The 23,997-nt window shown below is 35.1% G+C and overlaps 1 protein-coding gene across 1 annotated transcript in view; it reads left to right on the top strand.

Annotated features, from left to right (window-relative positions):
• LOC132551342 (synaptotagmin-15-like) overlaps positions 1-23,997 on the top strand; it is a 150,345-nt gene that overhangs the window by 94,148 nt on the left and 32,200 nt on the right. Inside the window, exon 3 of the mRNA XM_060215477.1 lies at positions 17,761-17,909. Within this exon, the coding sequence (XP_060071460.1) occupies positions 17,761-17,909 (149 nt within the window). The remainder of the gene's footprint in view (positions 1-17,760; positions 17,910-23,997) is intronic.

Below are 23,997 nucleotides of genomic sequence, written 5' to 3'. Positions count from 1 at the left end.
CCATATGATACTGGGTATTAAGGATATTTTGACATTTTTGCCTTGGGCCCTTTGATGATTCCCTCGTACCTGTAAATTATAGGAAAGGCATAACTCAGAAGCAAAAAAAAAACATCAGTTTTAATGCGGGTCATTGATGAACGTATCACTAGAATGGATTAAAAGAAAAAAAGTCGCTAGAATATTCATCGTTTGAAGATATTTTGCATGGTCACAGAGTGACACATCGGTGGTTTCTTAATGTAACACAGCATCAACAGAAAGGCCTAGAATCCAGAATAGGGCACAGGGTAAACAAGAAAGATGTGCCCGCATTTGTCTTTTGACCGTTTATAGATATATATGTATATTTATTTTGCTGTATTCCTTAACTGTCTGTAAAAATACTGTTTAAAAACGTATATTACTTCTTGTTTTTTATCAGTATATGTTGTGACGAAACGATGCAGGTTTGCAGGCGAAGCGTGTGTTCATTTTCGTGCTCAAGTCAAACGTAACCACTTGGAGTACAAGCTGTAGATGAATTGCAGGAAAAACAAAATAACTCATTAGTGCTTTGAAATATAAGAAAGACAATATTGGTGAGCCAAATATCTGTATAATTTGTTTTGTATTCATTTTATGATTTGTCTGTTTACATGCCAGTGAACATGAATTGCGCTTGCTCGTGAAGTGACATGTCCCCAAATCGAGGGTCCTTACAGTAATCATAGAACTACGGCTCCTGTCACAGCTTCCGTAACTGGAAGCAACAGAATGAATTATATTTCATTTCTTTGACACACTGAGGCTTTTCATCTTATATCAGCAAATAGTTCGTGCTGTGTGATGATCTTTTTCATATCTTTCTCTCTCCTTTCTACTAATGCTTATGTGTTGCCTTAATGTTGCAAAGTCATTGTGTTTTATCTGTCATCTTTAATACCTCCTACGGAAACAAGATTTACTGACTATATTCATTACTTTTCCATTTGATAGCAAAATTACGAACAGATCCTATTATATAAACATAAATCTTTCTTTATCTTGATTTGCGACACTTTCACAAGATGTCCACAACTTCTCGAGTTATATTGCAAGCGAAAGGTATCCTATTTTTTGTTTTAATTGTCAAATAACCTGCGATCTCTGATAACATGTCAGGCCTACAGGCATGCATCCTCAATACTATAGCTTGATAAATCATTTTGATTAAGTAAAATTACTGTCAATGAATTTTAAGTCGATATTAAGCACTGTCCCTATTCCTGAATTAAATTAAGTTTTTAGCAATATGTTCCCTGTCTAACGATACAATCTCTCTTGTTTAGTTGTTGCTTCAAGGGAAACTTCTGTCTGGCATAGAGATGAGGGTTTTAGTTCCTATTGCACTTACAAATGATTTGCCAGTGTTGTCATGTATAGATAAGTAAACAGTATTTCCCTGATATGACTTCATGTCAATATGAATAATACAGAATTGAAGACAAACGTACCACATTACTTTGTTACCAAGCGTACCATTGGTTAAAGCTTTTGTGTAGTAATACATTACAAAGCATAAAGGTATGTTTATGAAATTCACGAAAATAGTACAAAATTGAATGTAGAGTACTGAACATGTGTGAACATACTTTTTAATCGATCTGTATTTTTTCATGATACCAGGAATTCGCTTTATATCAATGTAATCTTCAACTTGACCTTGTAATTGATACACTTAATGCTAAAGGCTTGTGCCTATTATCCAAGAACATCCCTTCCAAAATATGCTCTGTCGCTACATGATACAATATGTTAAGTAAGTTTTCTTGGATATATTTCTATATAGATTACAAATATTTTGAAATTGTATTCCAATAATTGTAAATTGAAAATTTTGGGGTCATTAATAGTAAACACATTGGTGCATGGAATGCACGACGTTCGACCTCTGAATCTCACTAATCTCCTTCTATTTGAAGTGAAGCCTTTTTGGAATATGCTGTGTCATTTTCTTTTCCGATTAAAGCGAAAACTAGTTCTGTGATGTGTGCGGTCTCTGTAGATTGGAGGTTGTATTATGTACAGAACATATGCCTGCTGTCGGCTTCAGTGACAGGAAATGAAGGAAATAAGACCAACATTGGTTTGTGAATGCAATCATTCGTTAATGCGGATTGTAGAATGCCTTGTACAACTGGTTTTCAGTGATGACAGTTTGTTCTTTGGTTATCGATCTATGCCGGCCATTGAGACGGGATAGAAGGGGCATAGCTATACAGGGACGATCTAATTTAACATTGTTTATCAGGCGATCATCTCCGTAACTCAAGCTGGTCAAAATAGTCATTTCCCTATACTCACGACGTAATACAATTGTTTTAAGTAGGCTCTCTGATTTCCGACCTTCCGTCTGTGAAGCTCTCTTTCTTGTGCTAAATGTGTGGACGAAAATACAGGCTGACTATTTTTGGAATGTTCTGGCAAACAGATTATTGAAACTGTGAATACCTGAATTATATGATATATAAAGACCATATTGAGAAAGCTGTAAAATTCATTTCGATGTACTTTCATTCATAGGTCAATACAGTTTTAATAACAAACATTCAATGGCCTTATTTCTTTTCATATACATATTTGAATGAATGTGAATAAAAGAAATAACTCATCGCAAACCATGCAAAAACACATAGTATGATATTGTTCCTAAAATGGCTCTTTGATCTTATGGCGTTCAATTACCGAATACATGAATTTGTTCTCTAAACAATATGATTTAAACCACTCGTCTTTATATGAAGGAATTTAGAAAAATGACGCACAAAGTACGTCGTAGCGTTATTTAAACTGTATTTGAGAGAATAATTTTTTTTGTAAATTACCCTTCGGTAAGAAAGTCCGGAATGATTTAACACAAAAATTCCACATTTTTTTTCCTATTTTGCCTTTGTTTTATAGAATTTGAGTTTAGATTATGATAATGTCGCCATGTTGCAATTTTTTTTTTAATTTTTTATCGTTTTACTTTTTTTGAGTAGAGTTTTTTTAATTGTTCAATGTAAATATATATATATATATTCACCCCTTCACAAAAATGAGCAGGTATGTTATTTTAATGAATACGTTCTTCCGATTTTGAACAAAACTACTGTTTATATGTGAGGCTAAATGATCATTTGGGGTTATCCACAATGATATAACAAACCTGCATACACGATTCGAGCACAGGCATCGTCGCGTGTATAAACCAATTATTTCTTAATGAAGTTTATGTATTACAGATGAGCAAGTACCCATACCATTCGCCACCAATCTCCATATCTTATTTGATGTGTGGTTTGAAGATTATTAAAATGATGTCATCCTATTAGCAAAATTTGAAACATTTACTTCCGAGATGCAATTCTTAATCACGGACAACAGTTCTTTATTCCGGAGACGGAACCTCGCTATATCCCAAAAACCAATACTGCCATAGCTGTCTCATCGATACATATTTTCTAAAAAGACAAAGCTGAACTTCAGGCCACTTCTTACTGTATTTAAAGCTTTTATTTTTTGTTGTTTCATCTTATATTCAGTTGAAACTGTGAAAATAACACTACTGCCAAAATGTCTTACTTCGAAGTATTTACCTCAATACACGAAAATGATAATTGTTTTTAGATGTGGTGCTAATAGATAAACGTATTTCAGAATAAAGTTTATATACAAGTGCACGATTAGTTATAGTAGCTTTTACGCGTACACAACATGTAGTACAATTTTGTAGTAGCGTGTGAGATGCTATGCCATTGTATTTCCTGCGTTCATTTTTATAAAGTAGTCGAAGGGATGTATTTTAATATGGCTGTATACGTCCGTCGCAGTACAATGTTTATTATATTCTAGAGTATGTTTTATTCAGTCACTTTTCCCTATGGCATATCTACAAATATTCATGTTTTAGGCTGTTTTGTGTTGACTGGAATAGGTGAATTATCTGCTATCGTCATAACGGCCCGTTAGTCACCATGTAGAGGCTGTGCTCACGTCACACGTAGGTAGAGGTCGTGTTTAATGACCTCTCCAGGGAGATACTCACATACACATGTATTGAAATTTAAGATATCGCTCTAGCCAATTAAATTGTGTGGATAGGATGAGCAGCTTTTTTATGTGGATAGGTTGAGCAGAAATTTCATGTGGGTAGGTTGAGCAGAAATTTCTTGTGGGTAGGTTGAGCAGAAATTTCAAATGGGTAGATTGAGCAGAAATGTTTCCTTTTTTATGACTGATTTTGACCTTGTCGACATTTTATACCACGTTTGGTGAAAAGTGAGTTGCTGCAGCGAGTGTAGCTCTCTTGACAGAACCTGACCCGATTCTAGAGATGTTGATGTTCTCTCTGGAGATGTGTGATGAAAAGATCGACAAGAATCGTGTCTGTGTCCTTCCTATCACGTCATGTAATAGCGTCCATAGGCCGGAGATTCGAAGCGATTTTGTTGTCTGATTTGATACTAAATTGAGTTTGCTTAGCATCGTAAATGTCCATTTTTAAGATATGTAGTTTGCAAAACAACCTTAATCCTTACATGACCTGACGTAGACACCAAGGTTTTTCAGGAAATGTTTTATTTTCAAAAACGATTTATTTAGTAAGTATAAAGCATTGTTATCCCAACCAATTGATATTTGATTCATATCTAAAGAAGGAATCTGTACTATTCTGATTATGAATGAACATAGTATTTCGTCCACAATGAGGAGGAAGTCACCAAAACTTTCCTCGATTTCCCTGCTATGTCAAATTGTGTTGTGTTTTGCTTAGATTTTGTTCATATCATAGTCAACACGAAACACACCTCTCATCATTGATTTTACACATTGCCCGACTCTGAATACAACGCCCTAAATACGTTATAATAAAACTAGTTTAGTAAAGATACCTGTTTTAAATTTACATTGACCACAAAATTGTAATTTATATCCATTTCAAATAATTTTGGGGAACAAGGCTAATCATGATCAAAACTACGTCACAAGACTACTTTTGCTTGTGATAATGACTACCCAAGAAGTGAAATGAATGACTGGTGTGTGATCTTTGAGCAAGTAAGAGTTTTTGACCAATCGTCTACACTTTTTCGTAAAAAAACATTTCTCTTTCTATGAACACTACCACATCCCTTGCTAAACTGAACTAAGCCTTCATTCTCTCGCTATAAGAATGTTCTATTAGATTAAATACGGATTGCTATGCTCCAGAAAGCTCGCCTCTTACACATGTATTATGGGTTTATAGTAGAGGGCTATTTTTCCGAGCGGAAAATGAAAGTAATGATAGTTTTGAGTTGGTCAGTGATAAATATCATGATTTACGTAATTTTACATCAATCCAGATTGTTTGATGAATGTGAGGCAGTCGGTTACACTCCCTACACTGATGTTAACCACGGTCAGCCACGGTCTTCCACAACAATTAGTCCCATGGATCAGTTTCCAATCATATCAGAATGCATATCTAAAGGCTGAGTTTCAGATTCGATTCCATGGTAACTTCCGCCATTTTCGTTGTATATTGTTTCATAAAGGAGCTAATGGGTCGTAAATAAGTAACGTTGGAAACCAGAGATCGCAAGCTGCAGTTAGATAGGAGGGATTTATGACTAGGAAGTGGTACATGATTTTGATAGTCTACAGCAACTGTAGTCTTTGTTACTGCAATACATTACTTATGTACAATATACGTTCTGGTGTCGTTTTATGGAACTATCATTAGACATGTGTTATAGTTATGTTTTCATTGCGATCGTTTGATACAGCTCGCGTGTTCGCATGGAGAAACCCTTCGTATTCTGCCATTACGTGTTAAAGAAATGAAAATTAAACTTGATTTCATCGGTTGTAATATTACTGAAATTGACGTAAACACTGAACATGAACAATTGTTATTCTTTTAAAATGAACCCACCTATTAGTTACATGAACGTGATGTCCAATAACAAAATCAAAATAGAGTTATCAATAGAAACTTCATTTAAACTCAAACTGAATAAAACGAGGACAAAGTATGAAGAAGAAAACTTTGCGTGGATAGGAGAAAAGTATGATGCTGTGCTCCTGAATGGTACCCGTCATGTGATTGGTCAATCTTGTAATGTCACTTTTCCAGATGATAATAGTGTTTACATCAGCTTAACCATAATATTCATCAATCTGCATCTCTCGAAACTGAAATCGTATTTTCCTGTCAGTTGTCGATGTCTTGCAGGAAAAATCCCTTGAAGATCGCGTCAGCTGCATCATGTTAACTTCAATATGTGTTGTTAGTGGCGTTTGTAAACTCCGATATGACTTGTCCATGACGTCTGTAGTGTTTGATTCACAATGTGATTATATACACAAAAGCCTTAATAAAAAATACATGATAAATATATATGTAATACTACTCCCATAAATGACATTATTTGTACTGTTGATGCATTGACTTCACTGCCTTGACATTGTGAACTAATGGATGGTTCTTCTCTTTTTACATTGTCATATCTCAGGTTTTTTTCGTATTACAATCAACAATGCGTTTTAAGTGATGTTTTCTTTCGATGTTGTGGACGGTTTGTACTACGAGACGCCAACTTTGTTGTGTTATCCGGGGCTGTGATCGCGTAAATTCAATTTTTCAGTCAGTTGTTTTAGATAAACAACTCAATTCCCCTTAAGGGAGTATAAAAGGACAATGTTTAACAGCTGATAGCAATTAATACAAGTGTGTGAATACAGAACACGGGGTAAATATTAGGAACAAACAGACCGAACAAACACGTGGTCTTTTATGTGCTAGACCTACTGTAATTTTCCAGAGCATATATAAACACTACAGAGTTCCTTAGGGTCCAATTACATGTTTATAAAACAAAACGTAAGCGTAACAGAGTGGGATGGGGATTTGTATCCTGTTTTGTACGAATTGTTATAAATGTATTTTTATATCTTTATTGTATATCACATTCGGGAAAATGTTCTATACACGCACAAATCAAAATAAAGTGCCAATCTACTTGAGTGGGAAAGTTATACAAAATACAATTGATGTCTTTCTATGGTACAGTTCTTGCAATTGATCATGGTCTTTAAATAGATATTCCGCACCGTTTTGTAATTTAGCAAATTGGCAACTCCCAGTACCTCGGAACAAATTACTTTTTACATTATGAACATTAGTATGTTCCAAGCTGATGTTAATGTTTTGCACATCTTCCATTCTTCAACTGTTGACACTTGAAATAAAATATCGATATATTCAACTTAAACTCGAATGATAACAGGGGGCAAAATATGGGCAAAAAATTTACAAGGACACTCTTGAAAATGTTCAAGGGGAATAAGCCCAATTAGTGGTCCGGAAGAGTAAGCGTTTCATGCTTCATCGCCGATATCTGCCGTGTCTATCCAAACTAGTAATATAACTGAACCATAAGAGTAAAATATATCATTTCCATGAGGATTGCATACGTTCAATGAAACGACTGTGATAGTACCATATAGAGGTATGGTGTCAATGTTGTGTACATAGGTTGTGTGAAGTTATGTCCGTTTTGTGTAAAGGTTTTAGCCTTATTGTGTAAGGGATATGTCATTGTTACACAAAGGTTGTGTAAAGGCTGTATCCGTGTTATGTAAGGATTATTTCCGTGTTCTGTAAATATTATTTCCATTTGGTATACATGTGTTGTCCTAGTTCTGTTAATGATATGTCAGTGGTATGTTAAAGTTATTTGAATGCTGTTTAAACGTATATCTGTGTTTTGGTAAAGTTTATATACATATTGTGTATAGGATCAGTTTAGGATATGGTGTGTGAAAATGCTTTTCCGGTTGGTTAAAAGTCCGTTTTGTGTAAAGATTATTTCAGTGTTGTGTTTAGGCTGTGACATTAGCGTCATTGTTGTGTAAAGCCGTCGTCAATGTGTTACGGATGTATCAGTATTGTGTTAATGTCAAGGTTGTGACTGTCTGCTAAATAAAGGTTTGTTAATGTTCATATAAAGGTTGTTCCAGTGATGTTTGCTATGAGCAACAAGTAGCTCTAAAGAACATTAAAACTAACGAGTTTATAACCCTGTATTCTATGTGTAATTTCTCATGCTTTCAAGATTGTGCTCGCTAATGCATGTCATTATCTATCAATAGATAGTAATTCTGAAACCAGAAACAACTACGTGTTCTCTGTGGCAACATGGCTTGTCTCCCTGGAATCAAATATTTAGTAAAGTCTGGAGAATTCATAACCAAATTCCCATCAAAGGCGCCTGGGATATATTATCTCCAGCGGCCCGTCTTCGACATCGCCCTAAGCTCATTATAGAGCTTTGTTTTAAAACAAAAGCCATATTATAGAATTTTCCTGTAGAATATAAAAAGCTCGTAAGTGATAAATGTGTTACAATAGGTACCAATAGTGTTATTTCCGAGAATAATTGTTGATATCAGTATTCAGATGATACTACAAAGACAATGGCAGGATCACACAGAATGGGATTATACTAGATAACTTCCACAGTACACATGTTTTACATTAAATGAAGAAACATTCGTACAGATATTTCGATTAATTTAAAATAAGTATAATCTGTGTGTAGTTTTTTAATAGATTTTTTAGGGTTAAAGTTCAAATTGCATACGAGAAAACAAGTACAAAATCATATATGGTGTTGCTTTGGGGGTTTTTTTGGTGGGGGGGGGTGGGGGAGGGGGGGGGGGGAAGATGTGTATTTCAATTACACTTCATATCCATCAGAAAGTAATCAAATAGCAAAAACCAATACAAATAATCGCGAACAAGCGAACAAATTCAAGGAAATTTTATAAAATATATAAATAAAAAAAAACGTTGCCAAATGCACATTTAATGTCTTTATATAAATATAATATTTGTTTGTTAATTTTTAACAAAATATTGATACGAATTTAAAAAATCACAGAATGTTACTGAGACTCATGTACATACCTAACTCACGCGTGGAATGTGACCGAACACTATATACAGAAAATGTACAACGTGGTCCCGACGACATCCACAACCGGACAATAAAATAGCTATTACTACACTAATAATGTATTAACCGATAATTTATCTTGACACCATGTCCTTGTGACGCGTCCTTCGGAGAGAGTACGGGTTTATCAAGAAAAGTATACGGTGAAGATGTCGGCTGTTTTTAGATAAAGCTTGGGAATCGATGTCTTAGGTCGAGACCGTTATGCACGGTGCGTATGTCGACGTAGTTTTTAGCGGCTGCCTATTTACTAGCTGTGATTGGCATTGATCGAGCAATTCTAGAGTTGAGACTAAGCTAACACTGTAACTTCGTGTGTGTAGGTATTGCCTGGGAGCAATTGAATAGGGCAGTTCCGACGTCAAATTACTTTTAAAAGCATGCCACGGTAGTTATGTATTACAAATTTGTGTTCACTTCCGCTTTTAACAAAGATTGCATTTCCAGATCTGTTCACTTCCGATGCTTTCTGTTACCTTGACGTCAATAAATGACCCTGTGATCGAAGATCCCACTGCCTCCGATGGAATTGTTTACACATGTATCGAATTCAGCGTATACGATTCACATGCATGTATATATGTGACGTTTTTCATTGGGCCTCCAAAGAAAGTCCAAGCTGTGCTTCGACACTGCGAGACGAACACTGTTGCCTCATTAGTTGCCCATTGGCCTTTAGGTAATCCAACATTGCTTGAAACTTTATTCATTTTACAACAATTGCGAAACAAGTTTTTTCAACTGATATTAGTCACTCTTGTTGACCCGGATGGAAGGGTACTTCATGTGAGAGGAAACCGGACTACCCGGGGAAAACCCACGTGGTCAGGCATGTGACAAATACCTTTCACGTCAGGGAATCGAACCCCGAACGTCGAGGTGAAAGGTGAGCGCGTTGATGGTACCACATACACCTATAAATGCCGTCTAGTCGCCATGTGGCACGTAAACAGACATGTTTGACAGAAAAGTAAATGCTTACCTCTATTGTTTATCTTTAGTTCCGTACACGAACTTTGCCTGAAAGTCTAGTCTTATGAGCGAGAGCCCCATTTCAGTGAACGGTACAATTAAATACAGGAATAGAATAAAATACCGACATGTTACTTGATTGGAAATGGGGGACATACGAACGAAAGAAAGATTTATAAATAGATCCTTGAAAAATGTACAAGAATAAAACCAGATGTTTCGGAAGGTTGTTGTCTGCTTAATCAAGGACACCTATCATATAAGTCTTGTCCAGTATAGTGTCATGCTCTCAAATGAGTCACATTTAACAACAACAAAACCGCTTGGCACACTTTTATAAAAGAACATTAAACAAATCCAGCTTATTATCACACCGGGATGTATATTTCCCATAGAGATCATGGTGACAACATATGTGATTTCATTGTTAATTTCTGTCATCATAAATGTTTGATAAAACATAGTATTCCAAACAAAGTATTCAGTCGTAGCCTTTAGTCAACAGACGTCAGTATATGAAATATTTAGCAACTGCCTTCTGATAATAAAATTGTCTTATAGTTTTGTCCTTTTGACCTTCGCCAATGTAAATTTAGCAATACGTGTACTTGGTTGATTCAGTTATAGGTGTAATTATAGAGGACCTGCAGCACACAAAGCTCTTGCTTATTTTGTCTCTCCTGTCATGATGCCTTCGAAACGTGTTGTGTGCCACGACGTGAATAAAAAAGTAATATTCTATGATGTATAAAATAAATGTAGTAATTAAATGTTTATAAATGTGAAAAAGTCGAATCTTTCCAAATTAATATCAGTATTAACTTAAAACCATAGTACAGTACATACAGTATGTCCGGAAGACAGCAATCCAACACAACTCATTGATAACTGTTAGAGTATATGGCATTAATCGTGAAGTGAGGAAATTCTCACAGACTCAAACAGGACAAACATATTGCGTGAGTGAGGATAAAGATGTAGAGAGTATTGATATAAACCTTACTACTTTAATAGCGCCCGATAAACGATTTGTATTAAGATTGCGATCACGCTACGAAAATATTTACAATTGCCCTATTATAAATGTACGTCACAACACTGTCCGAAACGTGCGTCATATCTCAGCCTGAATCTGTTGTGGTGAAATAATTTTGTTTACTGTTGATTGTGCTCGATGAGGCACACTGTTTTCACAAGTTTAAGTTATACAGTAGGATTCTGCCCTAAGGATATATCTCCATTCCACGCATAATAACTCGATTAGATGTTGATGTCTCGTATGTTTCTATACCTTTGGGGATTTTACCACATACCTTTATAACAAAGTTCCAGTCACGACCTTTCCGTACTACATGCAGTTTGAGCAGACTATTAAAATTTATTTTCCCATTAACCCTTAAAGTATTGTTCCCAAAGCAAGTGAAATTGCTTACAAACATTTAGTTTTTAATTAATTTTTTTTTTTTTTTTTTTTTTATTTTGATTTTTGGGGATTTTTTTTAGATAGGAAGGCAGCGCGAAATGATATTTGAGTATTTGTAAATTTAGCTTTCTAATATAGTTTCATCTGCAATCAGTTGTCCGATGCCTTTGGCCATTTTTCACGGAGTTCCTGGTGCTTGATTCGAAACAGTTTTCAGACTTATCAACTGGTATCAATTGAAAAGGGTCCATACAGAGCCATATTTACTGCGGGTAAAGCTCTCACATACCGATAAATTATATCAATTGCAATGGATTGTACAAATGTAATACATGTAAATAGCATTTCTATACAAATTTAACATTAAATACAGCCAAATAATGAATCAAACTTCATCATACAGCTGTTTCGTCCTTATATGTTTCTTCAATAATTGTAAGAACATAAAACCGAGGAGGCGTCCAAGGAAAACTAAAATTCATCGAAGAACTGTAGAAATCTAGAGCCGGAGATGATGTGATCATTGGAAAATTATATTCTATAAGCACTTGGATATAAATATGAAGAGAATATGAAAAGAAAATACGTTTTCCGTTTTCGTCACCAATGGTTATTTGAATTTCGATGTGAATACAGGGCCATTTCCAAATTATAAACATTGTGATTTTCAAAAAGAAAACAAGATAACATTTTAGATTTTCTTGAAAAACACATGTACATGAAACGTTTGTGTAACATTGGTATTATATTCCTATTATCTCTCCATTTTTTCTACTTATAAAAACCTCAGGAGACATTTAGCACATGGCTATTCTGCAAAGTCGATCATGTCAATGTCGTTTAGGCGTTAAATAACGTACTAATTGTCGTTATGCTGTTAAACAATAAAGTTTTTTCACAATAGTTCAAGTATGATAGAACCGTCTGGTGATGCTATAGCAACTGAAAACACAGCTGTGAAATATTTGTTGACCATATGTGTAGTTAATCGATTTCTTGATACAGTTTATGGTGAATGTCTGTATTGTATATGTACGTGTTCCATCACCGCTATTAACGAAACTGGCCCAATCATTCATCCTCTGCATGCCGATTAATTCCTTATATGTCGGACGGTGGTTTGGTTATCAGTGGAAATGGTTGATTTAGTATGTATGTTTATATTGCAAGGCAAATTATAGACAATACTCCAGTGAATGATTGGGTTGGCAAAAAAACATAATACCGTAGAGTTACGGAAACACCAATTACTTTTCGTCTCTGTCTATTGATTAGTGAACGGCTAAGTCAGCTTCTTATCTTAAGCATTGTTACAAACCTTTTGAAACAACAAAGCATGAAAAGGATGACATATTCAAGGAATTCCTGTGACTGAACATTGAATACAAATGAATCCGACATGCACATGTACTTCATGTGAAGCAATGCATATGAATGTAATACGCACAGATCATGCCCTGTCAAGGCTTCTGACTGGCGATATAAGACACCAGATTACTTACCTGAAAAAAAATCCGCCAATTTTTGGAAGAACATGAGCTACGTAGAAAGAATTCAATATCGTCAACAACGCGATATCTCCGTCAGGATCAAAACAGGTACAGTAACAGAATCACGACGTGTGGGTATTTGACGTCAAGAAATTCGAAACTTTCCATAAGATGACAAGGACGGACGTAATTGTTTTGGTCTCCTACTGTTATTAAGCAGCACAGTATCACATTCTCCTTTCTGTTTAACAAGCCGCCATCCTTTGATAAAGAGAGAATGTTTCCAAAATATCTGAGTTATGTGACAAACAGAATCTGACCTTCGTTTCCTTTTAGATGTCATGTCATGATCCTATTATCTTAGGGGTTTTCTTAATTATTTATTTTTTTATTATTATTATTTTTATTTATTCATTTTTTATTTTGTATTGTTTCTTAACCGAGATTATTTTTCCTCGCCAAACTGCTATGCGAAATAAAAAAAAAGTCTTATACCTTAGAATCGTGTCATAAAAGTAATTCTAACTGTTAATGACAGGTGATGTCAATATTAGCTTGACGTACTGCGTTTGTTAATGTGCAAATTGTGTAAATTTGATAATTTGATAAAATAGATACGAAACTAAAAACCTATGGATGACTTTAAACCTTAAAACCAAAAGCTAGCAGGAAGAAAAAGTTCTTTCCTTTAGCGTCGAGAAAACTCGCTTTAAAATCATCCGTCGCACCATAATGATTGTAGGGTTAACACAGAAGGAGATTATACAGGGATAGTGGTGTGAAGCACGTGACTACTCGTGTTACTGGATATTACGAAACCTAACGATATTCAGCTAATATTCCTAACATGCTTTTTCCCACTATGTGTGTGAATCTGTATGATGTAATGCATTCGAGATTATGATCAAATCTTGACACAAGATCAGTCCTTAAAGCGATCCAGAAGTATGAAAATGTAGTATGAATGTTCATTTGCTATCTAAAGATGGCGTTTCAGATTTAATAAAGAAGTGTCGTGCTTAGGGCGAGAATGTATCTCAAAGCTCTTGACATAGACAAAACTAGTTCGATATGAGCAAATCCAGCACAAGAGAGGGATGTTTCGTCTTACTTTGGAGAGATTAGTTTTAAATTAGTTTCCTCATAATGTTGTAAACGTCAGGAATTGCAGAGCAATCTTATGTCACCATTTCACTCAGTTTTTAAAAATCTATTTATACATTTTTTTTATTTCATCAGCATATTAAATTACAGTTACGTCATTTTGAACTACATTGTTTTTGATGTGCTTAATTGATAAAAGGAAAGAGATCTTTAAAGAAAATCACATATAACTATTTCACAAATACCAGAGAGTAATCTCTACAAGTTCCGGCTATACAAATACTTAACGTCAAAAGTGATCATGTAGTTAAAACTAAATTATTCTATTTCAGCTCAAAAAGCGTTTCTATGCATCATCTGATAAATTATAACAGTGACGTCATTGTTTTCTCACATCGTTTTTAATTGACTTTTACATCTGCGTGGTACAATTTCAATGAAAAAAAATACTGGCTAGAGAAAATACATGTAACAAGTCGTACGTTATAATAACACAAATAGAATCATAAGATTTGAATCATTTTCATGAAGCCATAACAAAAACGAAATGTATCTTAAATATACTGCAAGGCAGTTTCCAGGAGCGAACAATTTGTTTCTCTCTTATCTTTTATGGTGGCTCTACAACACAAATCATGACGTAAGTGTACCAATCTGCATACAATGGATGATTACTTTTACAGTACATAGTACATTTGTGTATGGCGTTAGTGTACAATGGATGATTACTTTTACAGTACATAGTACATTTGTGTATGGCGTTAGTGTACAATGGATGATTACTTTTACAGTACATAGTACATTTGTGTATGGCGTTAGTGTACAATGGATGATTACTTTTACAGTACATAGTACATTTGTGTATGGCGTTAGTGTACAATGGATGATTACTTTTACAGTACATGGTACATTTGTGTATGGCGTTAGTGTACAATGGATGATTACTTTTACAGGCGTTAGTGTACAATGGATGATTACTTTTACAGTACATAGTACATTTGTGTATGGCGTTAGTGTACAATGGATGATTACTTTTACAGTACATAGTACATTTGTGTATGGCGTTAGTGTACAATGGATGGTACATAGTACATTTGTGTACTTAGTGTACAATGGATGATTACTTTTACAGTACATAGTACATTTGTGTATGGCGTTAGTGTACAATGGATGATTACTTTTACAGTACATAGTACATTTGTGTATGGCGTTAGTGTACAATGGATGATTACTTTTACAGTACATAGTACATTTGTGTATGGCGTTAGTGTACAATGGATGATTACTTTTACAGTACATGGTACATTTGTGTATGGCGTTAGTGTACAATGGATTTACAGTACATAGTACATTTGTGTATGGCGTTAGTGTACAATGGATGATTACTTTTACAGTACATAGTACATTTGTGTATGGCGTTAGTGTACAATGGATGATTACTTTTACAGTACATAGTACATTTGTGTATGGCGTTAGTGTACAATGGATGATTACTTTTACAGTACATAGTACATTTGTGTATGGCGTTAGTGTACAAAGGATGATTACTTTTACAGTACATAGTACATTTGTGTATGGCGTTAGTGTACAATGGATGATTACTTTTACAGTACATAGTACATTTGTGTATGGCGTTAGTGTACAAAGGATGATTACTTTTACAGTACATAGTGAAGATGTGTATGACGTTAGTGTACAAAGGATGGTTATATTTACAGAACGTGGTAAATATGTGTATGCCGTTAGTGTACAAAGGATGGTTACATTTGCAGAACATGGTAAATATGTGTATGCCGTTAGTGTACAAATGATGGTTACATTTAGGAGGAACATGCATGCATGACTTGTTACCTGTATAATGTACTGTCGTTTGTGATGAAGTTGTAAAACGATCGGGTACATGTACGTGGTACATGTACGTGGTACATGCACATTTGTATATGACGGAAGGGTAAAAGTTGCAAGTAGTGCAAATGTTTGAAATGGAAGTGCACGTGCACAGAACAGGTACATGCGCGTGATACATTTGAATTTGGCTTGGATGTGCAAAGAGAGAATACATGTAAATACATGCATATGGTGCAGTTGAGTATGACGTATTTGTACAGAAAGGTGATAATGTACCTGGTACATTCGTGTGATCGACTTAACTCTTTAATCAGTACCTTGCATAGTAAGCATATGTAGATTATTATAATTTAATCCTGTGTTTAATTTTCTACAATGCATACATATATGAGAATAAAATCGTTGTCGTTGACATTGTATGATGTCGACTCAATAAGGACGGTTGAGTGTAGCATAAAGTTGTAATATAGAGAAAACACTACACTCCCTTTCGCTATTGATCGATCACACCACCAGTCGCCTTGGTCAGTTTTATTTTACTTTAATTACTGCAATATTGAGTAAGGCGTGTAGCTGTTGTAGCCGAGTCAACATACAAACAGTACAGCGTCTCACGCCATCGATTCCATCCTTACTTTCAAGTGGATCATGCTGAATAATTATTGAGTTTTTTCCGGATTTTTTACTGTCGTTTCCCGATGTTAGTTGCGTGTGTTTCATTAGTATCTAAAATTCTTTAACTACATCGTTGATGGATTTTTACGGAAATCTTAAATTTCCTGTTGATTTGTGGCTTTTTGAATAAAAAACATTAATTTTCAAATGTTTTCAATCAAGCGCTTTTTACGGTATAAGTAAGCTTATATAGATAAAGCTCACGTGCATTTTTCATGCTGTCATTAAATCGTGTTAATTCCCGCAAGTAGAGACTCTGACATCACCTTCAAAGTGCGAACGGTTCCGTGACGTATTAAACCAATGATCTTAAAGGATTTAAAAACTTCTCAAAGACGACGAACGAGCTGACAATAGCAGCTGCTGAAAGTGGATAAAACTCGACCGTTAATCCTCTGTGATCCTCTAGCTCTTAGAACTAGCATACCGGTTAGTGAAATCAATGAGAGAACTCTGCAGACTTGGACACGGCAGACATGTTCTTGTAGGCGTTCGCTCGTGTATGTTGAGTTTTCTGTTGTGATTTCAATACATTTACTCAATTACTTGTTATAACTTGGGTGTTTTAAACTGCCCGGACTGCCCGTTCGCTGGATTAAAGTTCACTACTTTTTGATAGCGGGGTGTATCAGTGTGGCTATGACAACTATGAAAACTTTTGTGTATCTTACTTACAGCGGGATTATAAATCTTGATAAAACACCAGCTAGCACGTATACGAGTGTGTGATGAACGATTTAGTTACTCAGAAAAGTCCTTCCCGGATGGGTTTATGTATAGTGTGCAAACATTTTTGGATATTTAGAATGAAAAAGTGATGTGAACTCTATTGAACTATATGGGATATAGAAGTATTACCGGAACATACGCGCTGTTCTCATACCGGCAGTCTTTCCAACCACAAAGGCCTTAGGAATCAAAATTGAAAAATCAAATGTTACCGTTGTGGAACTAAACGACATTTGCTTTCACTTCTGTTGTAAATACATGTATATTTAGAAGATTGGATGTTTGTTGGTGTTTTCATCACGCGATGGATTACTAGACACATGTGGATCTTATAAATACTTTTTGAAGTAACAGATGCAATTTTCAATGTATAGAACTGGCCTTAATTATTTGTTTGAATTAACATACGTCCCGACACATCAGACACGATACTAACAGGAGTGCAGGGAGTTCGGAATCGTTTCACTATGACTATGTTAAGACGTTACCATTCTCTTATTCTCCTTCCTTGCAGTATGAAGCAAATTCCCTTCACGGTGCCTCCCCATGGCTCATCTCCTCGCCGAATAGACCGAGGGTCTTCCGAAGAAGCTTTGTCATCAGGGGGTCGCATGTCGGAACCCTCTTCACCAGGGGGTAAACGTCCATCTGTCGAAATTCCAGGTGAGTGCATTAAACGTATAATTCATGACTTTTTAAATATGAAGATTGTGAAATTATGTCCTTACTAACTAAGTCCCTCCTTTCAAAACTACCAATATTAAACGACGTAATTGTTGAAATATTCACACAAACAAAAAAAAAATTAGAGAAATTGACCAGTAACGGAAATAGGTTTCAAAACAGTTATGATAAAGTATATCGGTGGACAGTGTAACAGTATATTGGTAGACATGTTTTAGTATATTGGTAGACATGTTACAGTATATTGATAGACATGTTACAGTATATTGGTGGACATGTTACAGTATATTGGTAGACATGTTACAGTATATTGGTAGACATGTTACAGTATATTGGTAGACATGTTATGGTACATTGGTAGACATGTTACAGTATATTGGTAGACATGGTACAGTATATTGGTAGACGTTTAACAGTATATTGGTAGACATGTTACAGTATATTGGTAGACATGTTACGGTACATTGGTAGACATGTTACAGTATATTGGTAGACGTGTTACAGTATATTGGTAGACATGTTACAGTATATTGGTAGACATGTTACAGTATATTGGTAGACGTTTTACAGTATATTGGTAGACATGTTATGGTACATTGGTAGACGTGTTATGGTACATTGGTAGACATGTTACAGTATATTGGTAGACATGTTACAGTATATTGGTAGACATGTTATGGTATATTGGTAGACATGTTACAGTATATTGGTAGACGTTTTACAGTATATTGGTAGACATGTTACAGTATATTGGTAGACATGTTACAGTATATTGGTAGACATGTTACAGTATATTGGTAGACATGTTATGGTATATTGGTAGACGTGTTATAGTATATTGGAAGACGTGTTACAGTATATTGGTAGACGTTTAACAGTATATTGGTAGACATATTACAGTATATTGGTAGACATGTTACAGTATATTGGTAGACGTTTTACAGTATATTGGTAGACATGTTACAGTATATTGGTAGACATGTTATGGTACATTGGTAGAAATGTTACAGTACATTGGTAGACGTGTTACAGTATATTGGTAGACATGTTACAGTATATTGGTAGACGTTTTACAGTACATTGGTAGACATGTTACAGTATATTGATAGACATGTTATGGTATATTGGTAAACATGTTACAGTATATTGGTAGACATGTCACAGTATATTGGTAGACATGTTACAGTATATTGGTAGACGTGTTACAGTATATTGGTAAACATGTTACAGTATATTGGTAGACATGTTATGGTATATTGGTAGACATGTTACAGTATATTGGTAGACATGTTATGGTATACGTGTTACAGTATATTGGTAAACATGTTACAGTATATTGGTAGACATGTTATGGTATATTGGTAGACATGTTACAGTATATTGGTAGGCATACAACAGTATATTGGTAGACATGTTAGAGTATATTGGTAGACATGTTATGGTACATTGGTAGACGTTTTACAGTATATTGGTAGACGTTTTACAGTATATTGGTAGACATACAACAGTATATTGATAGACGTGTTACAGTATATTGGTAGACATGTTACAGTATATTGGTAGACATGTTACGGTAAATTGGTAGACATGTTACAGTATATTGATAGACATGTTACAGTATATTGTGAGACGTATAGCAGTACTTCTTAGACGTGTTAATGTTTACCGTACGACGTGTTACATTTACAGTATATTGTTAGACGTATAGCAGTACTTTTTAGACGTGTTAATGTTTACCGTACGACGTGTTACATTTACAGTATATTGTTAGACGTATAGCAGTACTTTTTAGACGTGTTAATGTTTACCGTACGACGTGTTACATTTACAGTATATTGTTAGACGTATAGCAGTACTTTTTAGACGTGTTAATGTTTACCGTACGACGTGTTACATTTACAGTATATTGTTAGACGTATAGCAGTACTTTTTAGACGTGTTAATGTTTACCGTACGACGTGTTATATTTACAGTATATTGTTAGACGTATAGCAGTACTTTTTAGACGTGTTAATGTTTACCGTACGACGTGTTACATTTACAGTATATTGTTAGACGTATAGCAGTACTTTTTAGACGTGTTAATGTTTACCGTACGACGTGTTATATTTACAGTATATTGTTAGACGTATAGCAGTACTTTTTAGACGTGTTAATGTTTACCGTACGACGTGTTACATTTACAGTATATTGTTAGACGTATAGCAGTACTTTTTAGACGTGTTAATGTTTACCGTACGACGTGTTATATTTACAGTATATTGTTAGACGTATAGCAGTACTTTTTAGACGTGTTAATGTTTACCGTACGACGTGTTATATTTACAGTATATTGTTAGACGTATAGCAGTACTTTTTAGACGTGTTAATGTTTACCGTACGACGTGTTACATTTACAGTATATTGTTAGACGTATAGCAGTACTTTTTAGACGTGTTAATGTTTACCGTACGACGTGTTACATTTACAGTATATTGTTAGACGTATAGCAGTACTTTTTAGACGTGTTAATGTTTACCGTACGACGTGTTACATTTACAGTATATTGTTAGACGTATAGCAGTACTTTTTAGACGTGTTAATGTTTACCGTACGACGTGTTACATTTACAGTATATTGTTAGACGTATAGCAGTACTTTTTAGACGTGTTAATGTTTACCGTACGACGTGTTACATTTACAGTATATTGTTAGACGTATAGCAGTACTTTTTAGACGTGTTAATGTTTACCGTACGACGTGTTACATTTACAGTATATTGTTAGACGTATAGCAGTACTTTTTAGACGTGTTAATGTTTACCGTACGACGTGTTACATTTACAGTATATTGTTAGACGTATAGCAGTACTTTTTAGACGTGTTAATGTTTACCGTACGACGTGTTATATTTACAGTATATTGTTAGACGTATAGCAGTACTTTTTAGACGTGTTAATGTTTACCGTACGACGTGTTACATTTACAGTATATTGTTAGACGTATAGCAGTACTTTTTAGACGTGTTAATGTTTACCGTACGACGTGTTACATTTACAGTATATTGTTAGACGTATAGCAGTACTTTTTAGACGTGTTAATGTTTACCGTACGACGTGTTACATTTACAGTATATTGTTAGACGCATCGTAATTATTTTATGAAGACTTATTTGAATATATTGCTGGATGTTTGACAATATATCGGTAGAATTATTACAGTTAACTGTCAGACGTATTTAAGATGCATTACATCATTTTAATAGATGGGCTTATTAAATAACTTTTGGGTGAAGCCCAATACACGCACACGTTGAGTGTGATTTAAGTTTCTGTCATCTTTTTAAAAATAGTTTATGCCAGTAGATACATCTTAATGACTTATACATGAAAATGTATCATTTGTCAGTCAGTAGAAATTCCAATCTTTGTAAATATGAGGAACAAGAAGAATCACAAAGTGCCGAATGTATTACATAGGAAATCAATAATTTGTCGAGGATGCTAGCAGAAAAACCGTAGGAATCTGTTTGGCAGTAGAAAATATCAGAGGTCCATTTTTGTAATTTGGAGACAGTTGAAGATTGGCGGTGGTCGCCTGCATCAATAGCAACATCACCTTGTGAAACGAGTTCAAATTATATCCGCTATATGTCAAGAGATCCAGCACAGGCGTCAGCACAGGCGTCAACAGTTATCTACTGTATATTTTATTATTTTAGACAAAATATCAGCTTTATCAAACAAGTACATAAAGTTGGATAGAGGCAGGGGAAGGGGCGGGGGATGGGCGGGGGCGAGGGTCGGGGGCGAGGTTCGGTGGCGAGGGGCGGGGGCTGTAGTCGATGCTTTATTTAAATCGTTGTAAATCAATTGTTGAATCCGTATGTGGCGTACCTTACAATTAACCTAAGTCTCCGTCAATGACGGAGTTATTGAATCATGTCAGAATGAACAATTCTGCCAATTCCTGTCAAATAAATAAGACACCGTGTGTTTATATCATTGCAAACATTAAAATAGATCGTCACCACCCAATCTCCTAAAACGCCGTAAGGGTTGCGACAAATCGAAATTGCAATTTAGAGTTGGTCTTGAGTGGAAACGTCTATAATCACATACCCGCTATAGCGTTGCCTCTGATGTAACATACACTTTATCATATTGACCACTGTGTCATATAGTCCTATCGTGAAATCGATTCTCGCGCCCAGATGTAGTGCCCGGAGCTAGCCGATGTAAATTTTCGTATCTTAAACGACTATCTTTGTGTTTTGGTCGGCGTGTTTAGTGTTCCTATAAACCAATGTGAATTACTAGTTGAATGGACCGCTACAGGCGTCTGTTGTAATGTCCAAACTGCTCATATCACAAAGGTATACACAAAGGAAGAAAATCTCCCCTACCTTGTAGTTCTTAATGGTCAAAAGATTTCGTAAAATAAGTCTTCTGATAGATAGGTGTTAATGGAATATAGCAATAAGCAAACAAGAAGCATACTGCTGACAGCTCTCCTCAATACTTCGTTCACTGACCGGTCATACGGGTCATGTACAAACTGCATAAGGTCTCGCCTGTATCTTCTTCAGTGGTAAAGCTAACAGCTCAATTACGAAGCTATCTTGAATGTTTTCTTACGTTTATTTAGCAGAACCTGTCTTTTGAAAAGTTTTGAACATCATCCGTTCCGAAAATATTTTTATCTGAAGATTTTTCTTATTTTTCAAACAGCACACTGCCATAGACGAATAGAAACTGAAGATACTTTCATTTCGTTTTGAAAATGTTCTGTTCTAGGAAAGCGAATGGAAATTAATATACTCGAATTTATGTTCATTACGTCTAGCTACTCTAAGGTATATTTGTGAGAACACCAATATTTCATAAAGAAATTTGCTGACGATGAAGTCACAAGATTTATGAAATTCTATGTTAAGCTTTCTTGTTGACTAGGCTTTCCTACGTCATGTCGTTATAACCAAGGACACATATTTTACCGACTTTTATTTTGAAAAACAGAATATCAAGAATGTTCTACATTTTAAATATGATGATGTGGTGTTTGTAAGTAAGAATCAAACTTGTTCATCCTTCCTACCTACAGTACTTAAATCAAGGACACAATTTTTTCTACTACAACAGCCATTTAACCCTGATATTTACATACAACGTGACCGACAGGGACGAATTACCACTAATATACATGATCCACATATCAGTTTTCCTATTGCTGATTTTCCATTTCTTGATAGCATTATTCCTGTTGACTGCAGGTCATGGTTTCTAGAGAATTATGCCTCTATCTCCTATGTATTATACAGGTCCCCGTTTTCGATACTTATTTATATATCTATTGAGATTGTCTATATTTAAAGAACTATGCGTTTACTTTAAAAGTCTCTAGATTTACATATAGACTTCGATCAGTCATAAACATATAAGTTTTGTCTTATATTTATTGTTTTTACATATTTCTCAATTGGTTGCGTTGATTTGAATGTGAATTGCGGCCTTTTTTAATGTGTATAATTATCCCTTCAATACTTCTCGAGTCAATGATGGGGCTTTCGACAACATACCATAGTAGTATAAGGTGAGGTGTCATCTGTGTTTTAGAGTCAGGAACTATGGATAAATCAAAGCCGGGAAAAAAACTCAAAACCCAGAATAAATCTGCAGCAATAACGCTATAAATAGCGCTCCGTTAACGAAAAAAAGTCGTTATGCATAAATCATTTTGCTTATTGATTAGACTATTTCTTCAGTGTCTTGAAGCAGTACTTGTACATGTACTTTCTGTTTAGTACCGTTCGCAACGGCCGTGCCAAGCTAATGCCCGGGAAACATAGACAGCAAACAGACCACCTCTGCCACTAGACATTTACTGAATCAATGCCTCTATCAGATTGTGCATTGCCTGCCCTGCTTTAGGCCCTGACGTTCTGACCACTTTGACTAAGTCACTTTAACAGAATAAAATATCGTAGCTAATCCAGTGATATATTATTGTTGTGTTGTATCATCGATATCACATCAATTCGGTATGTTTTTGTAACATGCGTTAGAACTATGCAGAACAATTGCACAATG

Source organism: Ylistrum balloti, unplaced genomic scaffold, assembly GCF_031769215.1.
Source record: "Ylistrum balloti isolate Yb309-2 unplaced genomic scaffold, AGI_CSIRO_Ybal_v1 Utg370196, whole genome shotgun sequence".
NCBI classification, from domain to species: Eukaryota; Metazoa; Mollusca; class Bivalvia; order Pectinida; family Pectinidae; genus Ylistrum; species Ylistrum balloti.
Note: the sequence above shows the minus strand (reverse complement) of the source record. Positions and strands in the feature narration are given on the sequence as shown.